This window comes from Neomonachus schauinslandi, chromosome 11, assembly GCF_002201575.2.
Source record: "Neomonachus schauinslandi chromosome 11, ASM220157v2, whole genome shotgun sequence".
NCBI lineage: Eukaryota > Metazoa > Chordata > Mammalia > Carnivora > Phocidae > Neomonachus > Neomonachus schauinslandi.
The window spans coordinates 5,823,341-5,847,448 of NC_058413.1; the positions used below are offsets into that span (position 1 = coordinate 5,823,341).

At 38.4% G+C, this 24,108-nt stretch overlaps 1 protein-coding gene across 1 annotated transcript in view; it reads right to left on the minus strand.

The window, feature by feature from the left end:
- Positions 1 to 24,108, minus strand: part of C11H11orf80 (chromosome 11 C11orf80 homolog) — a 101,131-nt gene that overhangs the window by 33,026 nt on the left and 43,997 nt on the right. Inside the window, exons 4-8 of the mRNA XM_044919307.1 lie at positions 14,608 to 14,717; positions 7,188 to 7,271; positions 5,740 to 5,795; positions 5,017 to 5,088; positions 3,642 to 3,834 (exon numbers count right to left, since the gene is read on the minus strand). Coding sequence (XP_044775242.1) covers positions 3,642 to 3,834; positions 5,017 to 5,088; positions 5,740 to 5,795; positions 7,188 to 7,271; positions 14,608 to 14,717 — 515 coding nt within the window. The remainder of the gene's footprint in view (positions 1 to 3,641; positions 3,835 to 5,016; positions 5,089 to 5,739; positions 5,796 to 7,187; positions 7,272 to 14,607; positions 14,718 to 24,108) is intronic.

Genomic DNA, 24,108 nt, shown 5'->3' on the forward strand with positions numbered 1-24,108 from the left:
CCCTGCTCTGCCGAGAGCCTGCTTCTCCCTCTCCCACCCCCCCTCGCTTATGTTCCCTCTCTCACTCTCTGTCAAATAAATAAAATCTTTAAAAAAAAAGAATCAAGACCACTAAATGAATTTCAAGAGTGCTTTACAGTTCACTTCATCCTTAGAGTATATCCCACCAAGAATGTACACCAAAACACTATGTTCTAAAGTCAATTGAATTAGTTCTTCTTACTGTATGAATTATGACATTAATCTATATAGGTAAGTTCATTATCTTTTATCTTGAGAAATACCTTTACTGACTATGGGATTCTAGCTTGATTTTTTAGTTTCAGGACATTAATACTATTATACTACTACATCCTGTTGGTATGGGGAAGTCAGCTGTCAATTTGTTTCTCTTTTGAAGAAAATCCATCTTCTTTAGCTGATTTTCCTCCTTGTTTTTGATTTTCTACAGGTATAGCTATCTTTTTGTTTATCCTGCTTGATTATTAAGCTCTGAAATCTGTCTTAGTTGCTTCAGCCATTAATTCTTCAAAGACTGTTTCTGCCTCATTTTCTCTCTTCTCCTTTGGGACATGAATTAAATGTACATTAAAATGGTCTCACTGTTTCCTCTCACCTGTTAACCTCTCTTCTGTATTTTCCATACTTTTGTCTCTCTTTGCTTTATTTTACTAAGTTTTTGCTATCCTCATCTTTTACTTCACAAATTCACTTATGCTATATCTAATCTGTTGTTAAACCTGCCTAATTTCAATACAGGTCATTGTATTTTTTGGTTCTACAATTTCTGTTTGGTTTTTTTAAAAAATTATGTCACATTTTATAGTTTACAGTTCCCTGGCAAGATTTTTAAGCTTGGATTTCAATTTCATAAGCATAGTAAACATAATTTTTTATTTTTAAAATCAATGTCTGATATTACCAACATCTGGAGTCCCACTGGGTGCTTCTGTTGCTCTTGTTTTTGCCAGCTCTTATTCATGTTACCTTGTCCACTCTTTTATCTAGGTGTGGGAGCGGGAGGGTGTGGGGGTGTGTGTGTGTATGACAGAGAGAGAGAGAAATATGCACATGAGCTGGACATTTTGAGAAAGTATTTGTTAAATAATCTGAAGCACAGATGTGGTTATCTATCTACCTAGAAAGAATTTTTGTTTGCTTCTACAAGGCATCTGGGAGAATTAGAAATCTAGAATCATCTTAATCCATTTTGAAAGTTTAAGATTTTCTAGCCTTTCCAGATGACCCAAAAAATATATGAGTTCATGTGAAGGACTGTTTATTTCAGGTTCACCTTACTCCTTAAAGTGTAACCTTTTAGTTATCCCTGCCCAAAACAAGAGGTGCTTTTAACAGCACCCCAGCTCAGCAGGCCCTAAACTCTTTGACCTTCTTGTCCTACATTGATTCAGAAGTGCATCTTAGCCTCTTGGCTGCTTGCTCTAATTTGCAAATGACCTCAGGGCAAAAGCAGCCCCCAGTGTTGGGCTCAAGCTTTCTGCTATTCCTGTTTTTTCCTATGTTGGCCCAGAAATTCCTTCCTACTCACTAGAGCTCTTAGATTCTTTTATGATGTTTTAATATTTCATCCAGCATTTGTCATCAATGGGAGGGTGGTCTAAATTACCTAGTTTGCCATTTTCAGAAATGAAATCCTACCAGTTTTGTTAGCTCTCTTTCTCTTCACTAAATAAAACATCACCTCCCTAGAGTCTCCGTTGACTATAATATTTAAAATAACTTCCCTATCATTATCTCTTTACCTGCTTTATTTTATCTTTACTGTACTTATCACTACCTGACATCTATTTATTAACATGTCCCACTAAATGTAAACTTCAAGAGGATAGAAAAATGTGCCTTATTCCCTCTGGGGAATGGGATGAGGAGGAAGGAGAAAATTTTATATTTTACTTTATACTCTTCTATATGACCTAGATATTAAGATTTTAAAATCCAAAAGTCCATGCATAGTCTTTATCACCATCCCGCTCCTTCCTCCTCCCTAATGATATTTTCAGCTGACACTGGCCTTGGCCTTCTTCTGTTCTTATTCTTTATATTCTACTATATATAACTACATTTACTCTTATAGCTTCAATCATATAACAACACCACCTAATATTTATTGAACACTTACTATATCTCAGGCAGTATGCTAGGAGCTTCACATAGGTTAGTATATAATCAATCCTAAAACAAACAAATCCCAAAAGAACAGCTATAACAAAAAACCTTTGCAAGGGGAAATAAATAAATCTACAAAGTATTATTATCTCTGTTTTAAAGCTGATGAAATAAAAGCTTAGGCTGGTTAAGTAAGCTGCATAAAGTCACACCCAATTAGTGGTGAATCCAGCATTTACACTCTTGTGCCATGCTCTAACCAAAGCACTATGCTATAATAAATCCATGGGAGGAAATGTTGAAGCTCTAAAATTTATCTCTAAATCTGATCATTTCCAATTTCCAGACCAAAATTTCTATGTAGCTGCTTGCCATTTTCAAGGGACATCCTGCAGGAACCATAAACCTAACATGTTTAAAGCTAAGCTAATCTTCTTTACCTTCCAAATCTGCCATTTATGATTTGCATCTAATTGACAGTGTCATTATTCTATCAGCCATCTATGGAAATGTTTTTAAACAGCTTACTGAGTTTTAAACATATCACATAACATAAAATTTACCCATTTAAAGTGCACAATTAAATAGGTAGTAGTATATTCAAAAAATTGTGCAACCATCACCACCAACAATTTTAGAACATTTTTATCACTCCCCCAAAAATCCCTCTCCACCCACTTTGTCTCTATAGATTTGCCTCTTCTGGATGTAGAAATCTTGACATCAACTTTGGCTATTCCCTGCCCCTAATCTCTCCTACCCTAACAATGAACTGGTTGCCTCATTATGTTGATTCCTTCGAGTGGTAAGTTTCTCTTTTCCATGCTCATCACACTTTTAACTTAGGCAAGCATTATCTCTTGCCAGGTCACTTACTTATTTACTTAGTGTTTGCTGACTTCTCTCTCCTACCCCATTGTATGATGCTGCCTGAGACTCCTAAAACATCCAATGGCTTCCCACTATGAAGAGAATGAAGTTCACACTCCTTAGTGTGGCACACAAGAGCCATGTTCAACTCCAACTACTTTCCCAGCCTCTTCTCTCCTGCTTGCACCATTCATTCCATGCTTTGGTCATACTAAATTACATGAAAAGCATGTGGCACATGTGTCACATTTTATAGTTTTCAATTTTTTGGAAAAATTCTCAAGCTTGGCTTTCATAATGGATTTTTGTTTTTATACAAATCATACTGGCTTCTAGGCACAGAGTTTATTTGCCAAGGGCTTTCTAGAATTGAGATTTAAAATTCATTTTTCAGGGTGCCTGGGTGGCCTAGTCAATTAAGCATCCAACTCTTGATTTCAGTGCAGGTCATGATCTCAGGGTCATGGGATTGAGTCCCACATGGGGCTCTACACTCAGCTCAGAGTCTGCTTGTCCATCTCCCTCTGCTCCTCCCCCCACTCACTGTCTCTCTCTCTAAAATAAATAAATAAAATCTTTAAAAAATTCATTTTTCAAGACAATGAATTTGAAGATTTTGATGGACTCTATCATCAAAAGGATATGGAAACCGAAGAAATCCTACTCGGCTGGTTCGAAAAGACCTCTGGGCAGGGACACAGAGCAGCCGCTGGAGTCAGTATCAGCTCTCCCAACAAGCCCAGGCCAGCCATGTCATCAGGGATGAGAAGCATTACTGGATGTCCTAGCACAGGATGGATTCTGCTGCAGAGTAATTCAGCTGTACCAAATTTTGGTCTACTGTCAAAAAACAGGTAAGACAAATTTAGCTTTTTTTGGTTCTTAAGAAATTATTTTTTCTTTTCTTCTCTTTTTTTTTTTTTTAAAGTAGGCTCCATGATAGGGCGCCTGGCTGGCTCCCTCAGATCAAGAGTGTGCAACTCTTGATCTCGGGGTTGTGAGTTTGAGCCCCACACTGGGTTGTAGAGATTACTTAAAATAAAATCTTTAAAAATAAATAAATAAATAAAGTAGGCTCCACACCCAACGAAGCTTTCTTTACCTCTCTCTTTAAACTGATCAGGTCATCCAGGAAGATATGTCCACAAACACTGGCTCAGAGGCTTAAACTTTTTCAGTAAATCTGTGATAATGAGCTGTCTGAAAAGATTGTATGACAGCAGAGGACTACTAAAGAAAGATAAGGGGTGGGGGCTTTGTTTCCTGCACATATTAAAGAATAAAAAAAAATCTAATCTGAATTGTAATTCTAAGAGTGAAAAAACAGACTAAAAAGCCATGGGCAATCTAATCTCTTCAAGCCTTAAGATCCTATGACTACCAGTGACCGTTCAGGGCATACAAACGGAGTGGAAAACTACTGAATAAAGAATAAATTAGTTGGACTTAATAATAAATTAGTTTTTTTCTTGCTATAATGCATGTTCACTTTGGATTCTGTGGTAGGTGGACAGCATAGGAAGGCAAGGCAGAGGGTTCTATTCCATTTATTTCCCATCTTCTCCATGGATTTTTTTTTGTAGTCTGAAGAAGGTGGAGGTAGAGAGATGATTTCTGAACATATGCAAAATGTTGATGCACAAAAAATAACATGCAAAGAATTCCTTTGTATTCATAGTATCTTTCTAGCCAAGAGTTTAAGTAACTACTATCTAAAGTCATTCCTCTCTTCTCATATGTAAATAAGATTGAAATTAGCAAGGTTTGTTTTGTTTTATTTACAGATGGGAAAGAGAAGGCACATGTCCTTGGGTCAATTAGAATATATTCAAGGAGCCAGAAATAATAAGAGTTTTCAATAAAAATAGCTTCAAAGTTTTACTTCCACTTTTCTGACAGAGAATCTGATACCTGGCACTAAGAAATGATAAATGAGGCTATTTTCAATTTCTACCCACATTCATACTCATAACAGGAGATTAAAACATGGAGAGGGACCACAATGCTTTTACCCTTCACCTCACATAATGCTGACAGCTTATAACAAGAGCAATTCCATTTGATAGGTTCAAAGTGGGTTCATTCTTTGTCCTGCAAACAAAGAAAAACCCTATTTCAGAGATTCTAAAACCAATCTTTACCTGATATAAATTTTGGCCCATGACTACCACCACCCTCAAAGATTACTAGAATTCAATAACCAATTAACCAAGGGGAAAATGGCAACTTTTAAGATCACCCACTCTAGTGAGAGGAAAAGATGTGAAATGTTTAGATGAATCTACTGGCTCATTAAAAGCTAACATAGGAAAAGAAATCTATTCAACCTGAAAAAAAAAATTAAAGCTAACATAGAATAAGAAAATGTGGGGGGTCTCAAAACTAGTTTCAGGGTGACTTTGGGTCAAGAAGTCAAACTGGGTGGCAACTGGGTGGCGTAGCTGGTTGAGTATCCAATGCTTGATTTCAGCTCCTGTCACGATCTCAGGGTCATGAGATTGAGACTTTCCTGGAGCCCTGTGTCAGGCTCTGCGCTCAGCATGGAGTCGGCTTGGGTTTCTCTTTCCCTCGCCCCCTCCCTCCCACACACAGGCTTGTGAGCTCTCACTCTCTCTAAAAAATAAACAAATCTTAAAAAAAAAAAAAAAGTCAAACTGTGAAGCTACTAGAAACAGGAAAATAATGACTGAGAAAAACTATAAAGCCACAGCATAAACTTAAGCCATGGATTTAAGGACTTACCCAAAGACTTCCATGGAAAGGACTCCATTCACCTTTACAGTGAAATTAAATTTAATCTGCAAAGTAAATGGGGTATGAGATTTAACACGAACCAGGACAGAGATTAAAAACTTCCATACTTAATTCCCGAAGGGGAAGATATTCTTTATATCCCCTTTTTTTTCACTTGTACTTTCCCTAAACATAATATAATTAACACAATTAACATTTATCTGTGCTCAAATTCTGCATCTTAAATATATTGAGTCCTACACTTCAATTCCAAGTGGCCATAGATTATCAGTAAATCCTACCCTTTGTTCTCTGCTCTTCTCCCAATGTTATCTCTTCTCCCCCTTAAAGGAACTATCAATTTTTCTCTCTATTCTTCCCACTGTTTTTGTACATAGAACATTCCCTGCTTTTTTCTTTGCTTTTTCTTCCCCTGCCCCCATATGACTTTTGTCCTCCCTCCAGTTTACTTCACTGTTCTAATTATTTCCTACCTTTGACCTACATTTTTCTATGTAACATAATGGGTAATAAAGGACTCTAGAGCCAGACTGCCTGAATTCAAATCCTGGCTCTGCAAGTTACTTAACCTCTGTACTACAGTTTCCTCAGCTATAAAATGGGAATGATGATGATAAAACCTACTTCACAAGGGCTGTTGCATGGGGTAAGTGAGTGAGTGCGTGGAAAGCACTCAGAATAGTGACTGGCATAATAAGCACTGAACCCTGCTGAAGACAGAAAAAGTAGAAAGCTAGCAAGAGAAAAAAAAGGAGAAGTTATAAAGCATACTTAATGGTATGCATCCCTATAAACATACCTAACTATAGCTAATAATAAAAATTATAGCTCTCCAAAGTTTGAAGTACTTTATCAAAATTTCCTGATTTGTTCTTCTAGTCACTTTGGAAAAGAAGGAGATAGTCAGCAAGGTTTATTATCCAGGTTTAATAGAAAAATGAAATACAGAGGAGGAAAAAAAATGTATCTAAACCGGGCGCCTGGGTGGCTCAGTCGTTAAGCATCTGCCTTCAGCTCAGGTCATAATCTCAGGGTCCTGGGATCGAGGTCCACATCAGGTTCCCTGTTCAGCTGGAAACCTGCTTCTCCCTCTCCCACTCCCCCTGCCTGTGTTCCCTCTCTCGCTGTGTCTCTCTCTGTCAAATAAATAAAATCTTTAAAAAAAAAAAAAAGTATCTAAACTGAATAATAAGACAGTAAGGAAGTAAAAACAAGAACCCAAAGAAAGCTCTATATCCAAGGGCTCTTAGCTATGTCACATGACCAACATCAACTCTGTGTTAGGGACAAAGAAATCAAATCAATTCAATATTAAAAGTTGTAATCATTACCATGAAAAGAAAGAGGACCAACCATATCCTTTCATGTCCTACTGAGTAGAGGTCTCCTGAAAACATATGACAAGAGAAGCATCACTGTGCAAAAGAACAGCTTACCTTAGGGTGTACCATGACAATTTTATGTAAAAAATTCTTTATCACCAAACTATCTGTCATCAAAGTTCTGGGCTTTTCATCAACCTGTAACAATACAACAAAAACATCCACCACAAATACACAAACCCAGGAGCACAAATGAATTAAATTATGGTATTTCTTGAGGCACCTGGGTGGTACAGTCAGCTGAGCATTTGACTCTTGGTTTCAGCTCAGGTCATGATCTCAGGGTGGTGAGATCAAGCCCCATGTCCGGCTACGCGTGGAGTCTACTTAAGATTCTCTCTCCCTCTCCCTCTGCCCCTCCCTGCCTCTCTAAAATAAATAAATTTTTAAATAAATAAATCTTTAAATAAATAAATAATGGTAATTCTTCCTATAAAGGTAACTTACCCCTGAGAAAGCTTTTCAGACATCCAAGGGGAAACACCTTTGGATCTAAGAATCGGACATAAAAGGCAATCTAATAATTCGGTATCATTTCTTGGGCTAAACTATTCCATGGAACTTCAGGAGACACATGAACAAAGATCAGAGCAAAACCCACAATTTCAAAACCACCTTTTGGAACAAATTTAGAAGTAATTCAGACCGGAACTAAGAAGAGTAACTCTATCTTAGCTCTACCAACCTGATGTGAGTTGATCTGTATTAAGAATGGAGTGAAAGGAGCAGACACTAAAAGGAACTATTTTTCAACATCAATCCATTTATCTAATCATTTTTTTTTTAGAAAAGCTGTAAAGCAAAAAGCTCACAAGTCAGAAGACCTGTGTTCTAGTACTGGCTCTATAAAAGTTACTTAAGTAACCATGAAAAAAAAATCACTTAATTGCTCTGAATTTTGTTTACTAATCTGTAAAACAGCGATAAAAGTTACCCATTCTAGGGGCACCTGGGTGGCTTAGTCAGTTAAGTGTCTGCCTTCAGCTCTGGTCATGAGCTCAGGGTCCTGGGATCGAGCCCCATGTTGGGCTCCCTGATCAGCAGGGAGTCTGCTTTTCCCTCTCCCTCTGTGTCTCCCCATCACCTGTGCACTCTCTCTCTCTCTAAAAAAAAAATAAATAAATAAATAATCTTAAAAAAAAAAAAGTTAGCCATTCCACCTCACAGAACTGTTTTAAGGATCAGATAATAATCTTTAAATATATATTATACATGGCAACAATAGCAGATACCACTTGTTGAATGCCTACTACGTAGCAAGCATTGTGCAGGTCTTATTTCAACATTACCTCAAACAATCCTGGAGGCAGGTACTACTATCCTTTCTTTGTAGATTGTTTTTTTAAACAAGACTCAGAGAAGTTAAGCAACTTGCCCAAGGTTACCCAGCTGTTCAGTGATAGAGCCAGAATTTGATCCTAAGTCTGTCTAATACCAATTGTCCATACTCTTTCCAATATACCCTGATACCTCCCTACAAATATAATAAAATTTATAATTTAATGAGGGCTTTCTCTATTCCAGGAATGGAGCTAAAATATCTTACTTATATTACCTCATTTACCCCTCACAAAAGCCCTATTAGGTACATATAACCCACATTTTATGGATAAAAAAAAAAATGAGTCTCAAAGAGGTCAAACAATTTTCTCAAGGTTACCAAATCTGGCTCCAAAGCTTTAGTAATAACCACTTTCCTATAATGACTCACTATATTTAATACAGTGTCCCTAAAACCAAAGTTATAAGGAGTCTTTTAGAAAGTGGGAGAGTCTAGGGGCGCCTGGGTGGCTCAGTTGGTTAAGCGGCTGCCTTCGGCTCAGGTCATGATCTCGGGGTCCTGGGATCGAGCCCTACATAGGGCTCCCTGCTCAGCGGGAAGCCTGCTTCTCCCTCTCCCACTCCCCCTGCTTGTGTTCCCTCTCTCGCTGTCTCTCTCTCTCTGTCAAATAAATAAATAAAATCTTTAAAAAAAAAAAAAAAAGTGGGAGAGTCTAGGAAAATGAGAAGAAATAGAGTAAAAAATCAGTAAGTTCTTATTGGTGGCTCAGAGAATACAGAGCCATGTAGTAGGAACACATTAAAGAAAAAAATGGTCCTAGACCTCAACATATCATAACACAATGAGGAAGAAACAGAAAGAACAAATTACTATAATACTTTTTCTAAGTACACTGAAAATGAGATCAAGAAGTATGCAATGAGTGGGGAAAATTAGAAAGATTATTATAGAATCATTACAAAAAATTATCAGAAAAGTGGATGGGAATTATTAGAAAATTCTAGAAACACGGGGCGCCTGGGTGGCTCAGTTGGTTAAGCGACTGCCTTCGGCTCAGGTCATGATCCCGGAGTCCTGGGATCGAGTCCCACATCAGGCTCCCGGCTCAGCGGGGAGCCTGCTTCTCCCTCAGACCCTCTCCCCTCTCATGCTGTTTCTCTCTCTCTCTTTCTCTCAAATAAATAAATAAATAAAATCTTAAAAAAAAAAAAAAAAGAAAATTCTAGAAACAGATCTAGGACTATTCATGCATGTATATAGTAGTGATTAAACAGTAACTGCCGCATACATATCAGTCACATCCTTCATTTAAAAAATTTTACTATAGGGTCGCCTGGGTGGCTCAGTCGGTTAAGTGTCCGACTCTTCATCTCAGCTCAGGTCTTGATCTCAGGGTCCTGAGTTCAAGCCCTGTGTTGGGCTCCACACTGGGTGGGGAGCCTACTTTAAAAAAAAAAAAAACTTTATTATAAAATGTTCAAATAGTAGAAAAGCAATGATCTCTTCAAAGCATTTTTTGTACTTAGCACTTACAAAACAACTTCTTGGAACAATTTCAAACTTCTGTAGCCTTAGTTATTATAGGGTACATCACAGAAAAGGCTAATTAAATCTAGCAGTAAGGCAACCAAGTAAGTGAAAATTCCTTGAGCGGCTACCAGAGAGGGGCTACAATTAATAATGATGAGAGCTACCACTTACTGAACACCTGCTACATGCCAAACAGTTTATATGCAAGTAGGAAATATCCCTCATTTTATTTATGAGAATAATGAGACTAAATAAGCTGTTTAATTTGTCCAAGGTCACACATAGCTAGTGAAGTGGCAGAACTGGGATTCAAACCTAGATCTAACTTCAAAGCCCACGCAATGCTGTCTCTCCAAGAAAGTTCATTATCTGTGCATATAGCTTTCAGAATTGGATATTATGTAATCTATCACCACTTTTATGGAGCCTGACAGGCAATGCTTATGCAAACTACTGAATTACCCACTCAAAACACTGAATGGAGTTTATTATGTAACCTGGGCCTACAGAGGTAAATAAAACAATCTGAATTTAAAGAGTTCACAGTTAAGTAGAAGAGAAAGACAAATAAATAACGTATATGCAATGTGAAAAGTCCTAGGATTTACATATATTAAGAAATGCTAAAGAAATACACAAGAAAGACTGGTACCTAATCCAGACTGAGAAGATAAAGTGACCTAATACCATGTCAGCAGAGGATAGTTAACATAAAGCAAATAGCTCCTTTTAAAATCTACTCATAAATTATTGAAAGAGAACGAAAATATGTGTCTATGTCTACAAAGTCTTTTAAAGCCTTTTAGAGTTGGGTGTTAGAAATCCAGTACCCCAGCCTGACATACATATAGAAGCAGTGAATTTACTTAAGTGTTGTTAGGAAAACATAGATGCTGCCAGCCCTGGGCAGCAGAAACCATTACTGAATCATATGTTCCAGCCTTCACCTTTATATCACCGATAATATCAGAGCTGTTTGGTTTTTTTTAAGATTTTATTTATTTATTTATTTGACAGAGAGAGAGCGAGAGAGCAGGAACACAAGCAGGGGGAGTGGGAGAGGGAGAAGAAGGCTCTCTGCTGAGCAGGGAACCCAATGCAGCTCAATCCCAGGACCCTGGGATCACGACCTGAGCCGAAGGCAGATGCTTAATGACTGAGCCACCCAGGCGCCCATATCAGAGCTGTTTTATATATTCAAATTGAACTTAGGTTGTCATGGGCCCTATATGGCTGTCCAGAAGAAAGTCAATCTGTGCCTCTGTCTCTTCCTGTCTCTAGTTAAATAGGTATACAGAGAAATAGAGATAAATATGAAGATATGTTTGTAGAAATACATGTACCTCTACCAATTTTATCACTTAGTATTATGGCAAAAATAAATATAAAAATGGATAAAGATTTCAAGAAGATCTTGTAAAATCAAATTGTTTTTGGAAGGACGTGTTACCCAGCTGATTGGACCCCAAGATGCAGGACTGACTGTGAGCATAAACACAAGACCTTGCATCTCTCCTAAATGAAGTTCTCTTCAGTATTCCCTGGGATAGGCTCTCCTCACATGCCCAAAGCAGTGGATCATTTATTATAGCTTTTTCATGGATGTCTCCATTCACTAGCTTCCATTATGAACCTTGCTACTTGACTCTTCTCCCCATTTGAGGTATATATGATGAACTTGTTCACAATCTCCCCCTTCTTCTCTTCTCACTCTCTTCATTCAAGTATCTTTTAAATAGCTGCACAGTACCAGAGACAATGAGATGTAATGGAACAAACACTTTCAGGGAACTCTTGTTCCTGTTCCTCTAAGGTCATACTGCTTTTTGCCACTTCTCATCTATTGCTCAGCAGGCACTGAGCTCACATTTCCTCAGCACTTTAAGACCTGCCATCAACTGGGCTACTTCCACATCCAAGTTGATGGCCTAAGGAACAACTTAGTCTCACAATTTCCTGACCTCTTCAACTCCACTGACCTTGACATCCATGCATTTCCAGCCACCTATTTCCATGGCCATAGTTTGGAACTGTACCATTCTAAAAACCTGAAACAAATGGCTCACTCTTATGTGAAAAGATGCACACCAAGATGTTAACAGTGGCTACCACAATTAAGTCAAATTATCTAGGGCGCCTGGGTGGCTCCGTTGTTCAGTGTCTGCCTTTGGCTCGGGTCATGGTCCCAGGGTCCTGGGATCGAGCCCTGCATCGAGCTCCTGCTCAGTGGGAAGCATGCTTCTCCCTCTCCCACTCCCCCTGCTTGTGTTCCCTCTCTCGCTGTCTCTCTGTCAAATAAATAAATAAATAAAATCTTTAAAAAAAAATCAAATTATCTGTGTTCTAAATGCTCTCTTTGATTTTCCTGAGGGAAACACTGCTTTTGCAATAAGGAGAAAAATAAGACAAACTCTGTAAGTCTGAAGACAACTTCCTATTCTTTCAAGTCTTTGAACACCTTATACCCAGAAAATCTGTTTTCAGTCTCATCAAGACCTCCAGACCTTGGACACTTCCCATTGTGTTAGGTACCCTTCCTCTATGTTATATACCCTATCTCTATCATGATACATATTACACTGTATTGTAATTATTTGTTTGCTTGTTTATCTTTTCCTTTATCAAGTAATGTGTCTTGGGACTCTGTACCTTCAACATCCAGCACAGTGCGGCCGACTTGAACAAACACAGGTTCCTGAATGAGTGAATAAATATTTAAACAGACCTGATTAAAATGAGTAAGACTTTAGTTCAAATTCTAATTCTGTCACTTAACTTTCATATGACCTTGGGTAAGTCAATCGAACTCTCTGAATCTCAGGGTTCTTGAACCTATAAAATGGGGTGATAATCCCTGTTCTATCCACTTCATAGAGTTGTCAGGAGCCTTAAATAATACATATAAATGTTAGTCATAAAAATTATTCTTTGGTTTGTTTTTTTTTTAAAGATTTTATTTATTTGACAGAGAGAGATAGTGAGAGCAGGAACACAAGCAGGGGGAGTGGGAGAGGGAGAAGCAGGCTTCCCGCTGAGCAGGGCGCCTGATGTGGGGCTCGATCCCAGGACCCCGGGATCATGACCTGAGCCAAAGGCAGGCGCTTAATGACTGAGCCACCCAGGCGCCCCAAAATTATTCTTTGTTTAAACTGGCTAAAACACATGATCTCCTTTTCTAGAACTGCTCTCCTTGGTTCACTGAAATCAGCTTTTTTTTTTATTGCTACTTGAAATTAATAGTTTCAAAGCTGACTAATCATTAATTGCTCCAGATTTTTTACCCATCATTCCCCTAAAGAAGATAAGGCACAGCCAGGGATATCTATTGTCGCAATACTGCACCCATTTCCTTTGACAAGGAGCATATAATTGTCCAAACACAAAGAAAGGCCTCCCAAATGCTTCTTGGGAGAATGTTTAAAGTACTCCAGTTCTGGGGCTCCTGAGTGGCTCAGTCAGTTAAGCAACTGCCTTTGGCTCAGGTCATGATCTCCAGGTCCTGGGCTCAAGCCCTGTTCAGCGGGGAGTCAGCTTCTCCCTCTGCCCAACCTCCCCCCCCCGCACCCCGCCGCCACCCCGTGCTGTCAAATCTCTCTCTTTTTTTAAAGATTTTATTTATTTGACAGAGAGAGCACAAGCAGGGGGAGCAGCAGAGGGAGAGGGAGAAGCAGGCTCTCTACTGAGCAGGGAGCCCAATGCGGGGCTTGATCCCAGAACCCAGGGATCATGACCTGAGCTGAAGGCAGACGCTTAACCGGCTGAGCCACCCAGGTGCCCCTAAATAAAGTCTTAAAAAAATAAAAGAAAATATTCTAATTCTTTATGTTTCCACAAACAAAGGAAAGAAAGATAGGGGATCAGAGAATTGTTAAAGGGAATGGAGAACTCAACTGTCACTCTCATAAATCTGAGCTACAAATAAATCAATGAAGATCTTTAAACCAACCTAATAAGAATGTATCCAAATAGGATCTGCACTGAAACAAGATATTTTTATTTTCTTTTTCAGGAGATCCTAATTCAAATAATGGCTTGTTTCAGTGGTTCTCAAATTTATCTGCACATTAGGAATCATCTGGGATTTTTTTTCCATTTTGGATTTCAAAAATATTCCAAAGCCCAGGCCACATCAGTGTCTCCCAAAATTCACACATTGAAGCCCTTGCCCCCTGTGACTGTACTTGGGACACAGAGCCTTAAAGACATATTAAATGAGGTCATAAACGTGGAGCCCTAATCTGATAGGACAGGCGTCCTTATAAGAAGAGAAAAATACCACAGAGCTCTCTCTCCACATACAAAGGAAAGGCCATGTGAGGGAACAATGACAAGACACTTTAATCTTAAACTTCTAGCCTCCAAAATTACGAGGAAATATGTTTCTACTGTTTAACCACCCAATCCGTGGTTTGTTTTTTTAAATGACAACCTGACCAAACTAATCCAGCACCCTAGACCAATTAAATCACAACCTCTTGGAGTGGGACACAAATACCAGTATTTTGGAAGTTACCAAGTGTTTTAACATCTGCACAGAGAAGTTCGGGAACCAATGCCTTATTTCATTTCAACTTGGAACTGTGATGGACCTAGGCTTTACTGGATTTGTAGAAAAATAAGAATTAAGACATCAGTAATTTATAGAACCACAACAAAACCTGCCTCAAAAATCATCTGGAATGGTGTGACCCCTGATATGTCCTGAGAATAGCTGGCTTCCTCTGAAGTCCAATTCAGTTTTGCAGAGAATCCGGGCAGTATAGATTGTATTTCTGTGTAAGAAGAAATGGCGACAAAAAGAAAAAGCAGTTTGGATAAGCACCAGAATTTCTGGAATTGTTTATTAAACTGATGAGCCAAGAAAGCATTTCCCTGATGAAAAGATTATCTGCAAAATTTAAAATATGACTGGAAATGGCTATGCATCAGCAAATTGCTTGAACATTTAGAATTACTTTATGTGGTTAAGACATTTCCTCTCGTGTTTTCAATTTTTCACATTTGCTAAATCAATTTGTATGTTCAGTTAATTTCCACAAGGTCATGTCCAAAGCCAGAAATCTTCAAAGTTGATAGCTCTAGCTTATATTCTTGTAGTTTTTAATAAATTAACTCATTATTTAATAAACACAAATCCAGTAAGTGAGCTAATTTAGAACTGAAAGCAGAAAAATTCAAGAATGACCCACTCAAGCATTTACCTAATACAGTATGTCTGCTAACAACAAACTGTATTTATGGCAGACTTTAACAAAGCAAAGGCAGTCTTTAACAAAGTAAAGCAAATTCCTGCTAATTTAATCATAAGTTAACCATTTGGTGTATTTACATACGTGGACCTAGAACTATCTTTCCACAAAGCACCAACGGGTCCTGAATCATCAAAATTGGCATCATGGTTCTTCCTTTCCGTACCTTGGCACTCATATTATAAAGGAAAAAAACAAATCTCCCATTCTATAAAATGTTATCCCTTATTTCCCCCCTAAAGTACTATTATAATAAAGAACTACAGATGAATAAAGAGAGCTTCCAGTCTCTGCAAGCTCTACCTTGTAAATGAGGTTGACAATGTTGATATTATACAAGAATTCAACTTTAAAAACCTAACAACAAAATACATCCTAATAGCACAACTTTCTCCTATAGCATTCATACTACATATCTAATAAAACTTTAACCATCTCAAAAAGTACGGATATTAACAAGATCAAGTACTAGCTATCAATCTTAATGGGTAGTATTTTTCTTGCCATTATTTGTTTTTCAAATATAATTCAGTCATAAAGCATGGGATAATATAGCAGCAAGGTTATGCTACACTGAAGTTTAGTGAACTTGGCACTGAACCAAGACGCTTTGCATCAATCTTCAGTTTTACCACTTACCAACTTTCTGACTTTAGGTGACCCCCTTTTGACTGTGATTAAATTACCTTTCTGTGAAATAAGAAAAAAACTTGTTCCTGAATCCTACCTTGTCTTTGAAGTATTGATAGAGTGAAGAATGGGGAAAACATGTAGATATGTGAGAAAAAGTCTTGTCAGTAACTAAATTCTCCAGAAATCTTAACAACAATTTAAATAAAATGTGTGGTGATTTGAGGGAAATCAATTTCAATTGCCTCTCTTCATACACACATACACACAAATAAAAATCCAGATGGACTGGCTAGAGTTAAATGTGAAAGGCAGAACAATAAAACTAAATAAAAGCCTATTTCAAGATAAGTTGAGCATATGTTGAAACTGCATCTTCCCATTCAAACACATAAAATGGTAAAACAGATATTTTTAAGTTTTTAATTTAGAGTCTAGTTAGTTAACATACAGTGTAATATTTGTTGCAGGTGTACAATATAGTGATTCAACATCCGCACATCATCCGGTGCCCATCACCTTTAAAACAAGTATTTCTAAAACTTAATAAATACATAATCATGGTAAGAAAAACAGAGAAAACTTTATAGACCAGAAATGGAGAGGTATATTTCCCTCATCTTCAGAAAGGAAAAAGAAAGAGAATCTACAGTGGTAGGAAAGGACCAAAGATGCACACCATATCTGGGGCTTGGACTAGGGAAAAAAACATGGGGCTAATATTGCAACAGCCACAGATTTAAGAGCAAGATCCACACAGGCCACACATGGGAGATCTAAACAAGGAACCAAAACACGAACAAAGGCCAGAGATTTTTCACCTGCCTGCCAGAGAGTTGGTTAAAGCCAAGTGATGCTAGTAGCAGCATCAGTGATGAAGGTTGAGGGCCTTAACAGCTATGTCATACAAGTGGAAAAAGACTCAGAACTATATAATCTATTAAGATGCAAGAGCTTTGCATCTTGCCACTCAAGCAAAATTTAAACCAATTTATATGTACATATATATAGATAAATAGATAATATATATTATATATAATCCTGCAAGATTAGAGCTCAGCAACAGAGAACCTCCTACTGGAAGCCTGTCAATGCAGGATGTGTTCAAAACAAATAAATAATGGACAATTAACTCTAAACTAAAAGTTACCAACCAACAAAGATCAATACCATGAAAAATGTGACACATATCAACTAATAAAACTTGTACATGAGGAGGGACGCCTGGGTGACTCAGTCGGTTAAGTGTCTGCCTTCGGCTCAGATCATGACCCCAGGGTCCTGGGATTGAGTCCCACATCCGGCTCCCTGCTTGGCAGGGATCGTGCTTCTCCCTCTGCCTGCTCTGCCTGCCCCTTCCCCTGTTTGTGTGCGCTCTCTCTGACAAATAAATAAAATCTTTAGAAACACCAACTTATACATGAGGAAAACAGAATTAACAAAACAATCTGAAAAGGAAACTATCAACAAACCAAAAGGCAACCTATTCTAACTAGAACTTAAATTAAAAAAATTAAATTAGGGGGCGCCTGGGTGGCTCAGTCAGTTAAGCGGCTGCCTTTGGCTCAGGTCATGATCCCAGGGTCCTGGGATCGAGCCCCGCATCGGGCTCCCTGCTCGGCGGAGAGCCTGCTTCTCCCTCTCCCTCTGTCTGCCGCTCTGCCTACTTGTGCCATCTCTGTTAAATAAATAAAAATCTTAAAAAAAAAAATTAAATTAGGGTCACCTGGGTGGCTCAGATGGTTAAGCGTCTGCCTTCGGCTCAGGTCATGATCTCAGGGTCCTGGGATCAAGCCCCGCATTGGGCTCCCTGCTCGGCGGGAAGCCTGCTTCTCCCTCTCCCTCTACTGTTCCCCCCTGCTTGTGCTCTCTTGCTCTCTCTGTCAAATAAATAAATAAAATCTTTAAAAAAAAATTAAATTAAAAAGGCAACCTACTGAATGAAAGGAGATATTTACAAATGATATGCCTGATAAGGGGTTGAAATCCAAAATAAATAAAGAATACCAAAAAACCCACAAATAATTCAATTAAAAATGGGCAGAAGACCTGAATAGACATTTTTCCAAATAAAACATACAGATAGCCAACAGACACATGAAAAGATGTTCAACATCACTCATCATCAAGGAAATGCAAATCAAAACCACAGTAAAATATCACCTTACACCTGTCAGAATGGCTCAAATGAAAAATAAGAAATAATGTGGCAGGAATATGGACAAAAAGGAACTCTCATGCACTGTTTGTGGGAAAGTAAATTGGTATATCCACTGTTGAAAACAATATGGAGTTTCCTCAAAAAATTAAAAATAGAACTACCATATGATCCAATAATTTCACTACTGGGTATTTACACAAAGAAAAGGAAAAAACTAATTAAAAAAAATATGCACCACTATGTTTACTGCAGCATTATTTACAATGGCCAAGATACGGAAGCAACCCAAGTGTCCACTGACAGATGAATGAATAAAGATGTGGTACACACACACACACACACACACACAGTGGAATATTACACAGCCATAAAAATCACATCCATTTGTGACAACATGGACGGTACTCTAAGTGAAATAAGTTAGACTGAGAAAGACAAATACCATATAAATTTCACTAACGGGAATCTAAAAAACAAAAGAATCATAAATAAAAGAGAACAAAATGATGGTTGCTAGAGGGGAGGGGGATGGGAGATGGGCAAAATGGGTGATGGGGAATAACAGTTACAGGCTACTGGTTATGGAATGAATAGGTTATGGAAATAAAAGGTACAGCATAGGGAATATAGTCAATGATGTTGTAATAGTGTTGTAAGGTGACAGATGGTAGCTACACTTGTGCTGAGCATAGCATAACATATACAGATGTTCAGTCACTATGCGGTATACCTGAAACTAATGTAACACTGTGTGTCAACTATACTCAAAAAAATTTTTCAAAAAAGAATATACTGCCATCGATTAAACAGAAAGTTTAAGGGGGGAAAACCCTGTTCAAAATTTTAGAAATTAAAGATACAGTATTTGAAATGAAAATGTTATGGAAGGCAGATTAGTGACTGTCTGTGACTAAAGAACACATTTAAAAGAAGGTAGTACTTGGGGGCGCCTGGGTGGCTCAGTTGGTTAAGCATCTGCCTTCGGCTCAGGTCATGATCCCGGGGTCCTGGGATTGAGCCCTGCATCGGGCTCCCTACTCGGCGGGAAGCCTGGTTCTCCCTCTTCCCCACTTGTGTTCCCTCTCTCACTGTGTCTCTCTCTGTCAAATAAATGAATAAAATCTTTAAAAAAAAAAAAAAGAAGGCAGTACTTGAATCTTTCATAGCAGCATGATTCATAGTAGGCAACAGTGGAAACAACCTAAGTGTTCATCAAAAATAAACAGATTAACAAAATATGCAATATTGTTCAGCCATAAAAATAAATTAAGTACTGTTACATGCTACAACATGGATGAATCTGGAAAACATTATGCTTAATGAAAGAAGCCAGACAAGGGGCACCTGGGTGGCTCAGTTGTTTAAGCGTCTGCCTTCGGCTCAGGTCATGATCCCAGGGTCCTGGGATCGAGCCCCGCTTCGGGCTCCCTGCTCAGAGAGGAGCCTGCTTCTCCCTCTCCCTCTGCCATTCCCCCCACTTGTACTCTCTGGCTCGCTCTCTCTCTCTCTCTGTCAAATAAATAAAATAGAAAGAAAGAAACAAAAAAACAAAGAAAGAAAGAAAGACAAAAAAGGCTACATATTGTATTATTTCATTTATATGAAATGTCCAAAATAGGCAAATCCATAAAGACATTAAGGATAGATCTTAAAAAGACATAAAACACTAAAAAATTTAAATTAAAAAATAGGTCCAGAGGCACCTGGGTGGCTCAGTCGGTTAAGCATCTGCCTTCGGCTCAGGTCATGATCTCAGGGTCCTGGGATCAAGCCCTGCATTGGGCTCCCTGCTCCACGGGAAGTCTGCTTCTCCCTCTCCCATTCCCCCTGCTTGTGTTCCCTCTCTCGCTGTGTCTCTCTCTGTCAAATAAATAAAATCTTTAAAAAAAAATAAATAAAAAATAGGTCCAGAATAAATAAAAACTGAGAATTATAACAAAGACAGATGTAAGTACGGTTTGAATAAATTTACCAAATGCCAAGCATGATAAATTTCTTTTTAAAAAAGGCACAAAAAAGTCACAGAGCTGAACATATCACAATGAAACCCAGAATAACAAAGATAAAGAGAAAATCCTAAACTCTACAAAAGAGAAGGAAATTATCTCAAAGATACCTGAGTTAGACTTCTCATTGGCAATACTAGATACCAGAAAATTAAGTACTATTGTGTCAAAGACCAGAAAAAAATTAACTTTGAATCTGGACTTTTAAGATAATCAAACCATCGGGGCACCTGGGTGGTTCAGTTGGTTGAGTGACTGCCTTCGGCTCAGGTCATGATCCTGGAGTCCTGGGATCAAGTCCCGCATTGGGTTTCCTGCTCAGCAGGAAGTCTGCTTCTCCCTCTGACCCTCCCCCCTCTCATGTTCTCTCTCTCTCTCTCTCGCAAATAAATAAAATCTTAAAAAAAAAAGTTTAAAAAAAAGAGAATCAAACCATCATTAAAGACTGAGAAACTTTAAATGTTATGTTCTACAAGCTCTTGATGAAAGAACTAAATAAACTAAATAAACCAGCATGACCACTCAAAAACGAGTTTAAATTTGCACCTTTTTGGGGGCACCTGGGTGGCTCAGGCTGCTAAGCATCTGTCTTCGGCTCAGGTCATGATCCCAGAGTCCTGGGACTGAACCCCACATTGGGCTCCCTGCTCAGTGGGGAGTCTGCCTTGCCCTCCCTCTCCCTCTGCTCCTCCCCCCTGGCTCATGTTCTCTCTCTCAAATAAATAAATAAAATCTTTAAAAATTTTTTGCACCTTTTTGCTGAGATACTGTGGGGATAAGGAAGAAAGAATTATATCATCAACAATATCAAACTATCTCTTCACTTAACTCCTCAACTTTTAAAGATGAAGTAGCAAAATTTCAATCATGTGGCAATGTGAACATACATCAAAACAATATACTGAAATTTCTCTGTCCAGCAATGATGAAATAACAGGTACCAAATCAGCCCTCCCACCAAAAGCTACTATAAAACATATGAGTCAGCTGTTTTCAGGCACTGGATAAGATGTAGCCCAAGACTGTGATCCCTGACAAAGGAAAAACTCCTGAGGTGAATCATAGGATTGCCCTGGATGTCTACCTGTGGAAATTTTCTTGTCCACTGAGCAGGGACCCAGAACTCAAGCAGAGTACAGTGGTTCCAGTAAGCTGAGGAGACACAGAATAGAGTTCAGAGTTGCAAAAGTACCTGGAATCTACAAGGCAGAGCACTGGAGGGGAGGGACCTATGCAGAAGTGGGTACTGAAAGTCTGTGTGGGAGCTCCTCATGAGTCCTTGGCCAAAAGGTGAACTATGCACGTACAGGTGAGACTATATAAAATTATCCAGAGAGCAGGTGCAGTGGAGTTGAGAATGGAACAAGATATAAGTGGTCAAGCAGTGCTAGAAAATGTTGGCTTTCAGGTCCAACCAGAATGGAGAGACCTTGATAAAGCTGATGGTATCCAGCTAAGAGGCCAAAAAGGTAAGGCTTTAGAAGGAAAAAAAAAAAAAAAAAAAACACTTTGTAGATGGAAATCTGCTCCTGATCTAACCTAAAAAAAAAAAACCAAGCCTCAACAAGATCCACAGAAAAGATAATTTGAGGTTGAGTGGTATCCAACTCTATCCAAGTTAGAGGAGTTTGAAAAATGACTTGGGTTTCTACATATCAACTCTATAAAATGTTACAAAAACAAGCCAACACAAGGTTAAGGTGATTAGCCTGCTAGAACAAAAATCAACACTCTTCAGAGGTAAAACAGAATATAAAATATGAACACATTACCCAATATAAAATAAGGATTTACTAGACATGCAAAGAAAAAAATGTAACTTGCAAGAAAAAAGGCAGTAAAAAAACCAAGCCTGTAATAGATGTTACATTTAGGAGAGACTTTAAAGTACAAGCTAGTATAAATATGTTCAAAGACCAAGGTAGTTTAAATGAGTCAACTAATAGGAAATATCAGCAGAGAAATGTACACTGTAAAAAAAGAACCAAATGGAAATTCTACAACTGAAAAGTTCAATAATTGAAATGAAGAATTTTCTGGACAGTTTTAATAGATTAGATATGAAAGAAGAATCAGTGAAATTATTGAAAACAAAGAATATTATCCAATCCAAACAGTAGAGGAAAAGAGATTGAAGAAAAATGAATAGTATCTTAGAGACCTATAGAACAATACCAACCAGTCACAAACATGTATAATGCAAGTTCCAGAAGGAAAAGATAGTGGAATGGGACAGGAAAAATATGAAAAACTCATGGATAAAATTTTTTTAATTTCATGAAAACTATTAAGATGTGAAAAGCTCAGCAAACCCCAAGCAGGATAAATGCAAAGAAAATCACACCTAAGTACATAATGGACGAAATGATTTAAAAAAAAAAAAGGATTTTTTTTTTTTTTTGGACAGAGAGAGACACAGTGAGAGAGGGAACACAAGCAGGGGGAGTGGGAGGGGGGAAGCAGGCTTCCCGCAGAACAGGGAGCCCAACGCGGGGCTCGATCCTAGGACCCTGAGATCATGACCTGAGCTGAAGGCAGACGCTCAACAACTGAGCCACCCAGGTGCCCCTAAAGAATCTTGAAACAAGCTGGGGGAAAAAGCACATTTTACATACAGAGGAACTATACTATGAATTACAGGTGACTTCTTCTGAGAAACAATGGAGGCCAGAAGACAATGCAATGACATTTTTTTTTTTTTAGATTTTATTTATTTATTTGACAGAGAGAGAGAGACAGTGAGAGAGGGAACACAAGCAGGGGGAGTGGGAGAGGGAGAAGCAGGCTTCCCGCTGAGCAGGGAGCCCGATGCGGGGCTCGATCCCAGCACTCTGGGATCATGACCTGAGCCGAAGGCAGCCGCTTAACCGACTGAGCCACCCAGGCGCCCTGGAATGACATTTTTTAAAACACTGTTAAGCGGGCGCCTGGGTGGCTCAGTCGTTAGGCGTCTGCCTTTGGCTCAGGTCATGGTCCCGGGCTCCTGGGACTGAGTCCCGCATTGGGCTCCCTGCTCGGCGGAAGGCCTGCTTCTCCCTCTCCCACTCCCCCTGCTTGTGTTCCCTCTCTTGCTGTGTCTCTCTCTGTCAAAAAAAAAAAAAAAAAATCTTTGAGGAAGGAAAAAAAAACACTGTTAAGCTAGAATTTCAAATCCACTGAAACATCCTTTTAAAACGAGGGTAAGATAGATATTTTAATTGTTAGGTTTTTTAAAGATTTTATTTGTGAGAGAGAGAGCATGAGCTGAGAGAGGAGCAGAGGGAGAGGGAGAAGCATACTCCCCACTGAGCAGTGAGCCCGATGCAGAGTTCGATCCCAGGACCCCAGGATCATGACCTGAGCCCAAGGCAGACACTTAACCGACTGAGCCACCCAGGCACCCCAAGATAAAGACGTTTTAAGATAAACAGAGGATTAAATAATTTGTTGGCAGAAGTCTTGACTACAAGAAATGTTAAAGGATGTTCTTTAGGCTGAAGAAGAAAACCCAGAAGGAAGGAAGAAATGAAGAGCACCATAAATAAATAAGTGGGTAAATACAAAAGATACTTTTTTCTTTTCGTATTTTTCCTAACATACAACTAACAGTTTAAAGCAAAAACAATAACATTGTAAGACAGGAATTATAACATCTGAAAACACTCAAAATAGGACAGAAAATAGTACTGAATTATAACACCCCAAATGAAATAAATATCCACAAGCTCATCTTGATATAAATAACCGGATTAATAAATAAAAGGTGAAGAAGGAATAGCTCTTCCTTAAAGATAAATTCCAATAAATAAATGTAGAAGAAATGAGGACATATGAAATCACAAAATACTACAGTAATAATTGCTGCAGGCAAGATTCACCAATGAATACTAAATTACTGGACAAACATTTAAGGAAAAACAAGTTATCTGCAAAGTCTCATACTATTTCCCCCAAATATTTAAAAATTACAAAAAGTAACTCCACTTCGAAAAAATCTGGCAGATAACACCTTAACCAAGTGATCAAGGTTAATTTTACTAATAAAAAGACATCAACATCATCTGTTCCTTCATATGATACACTGAAATGAATACATCATCTCTGTGGTATTGTTCCCAACAATGTATAACCTCAATCT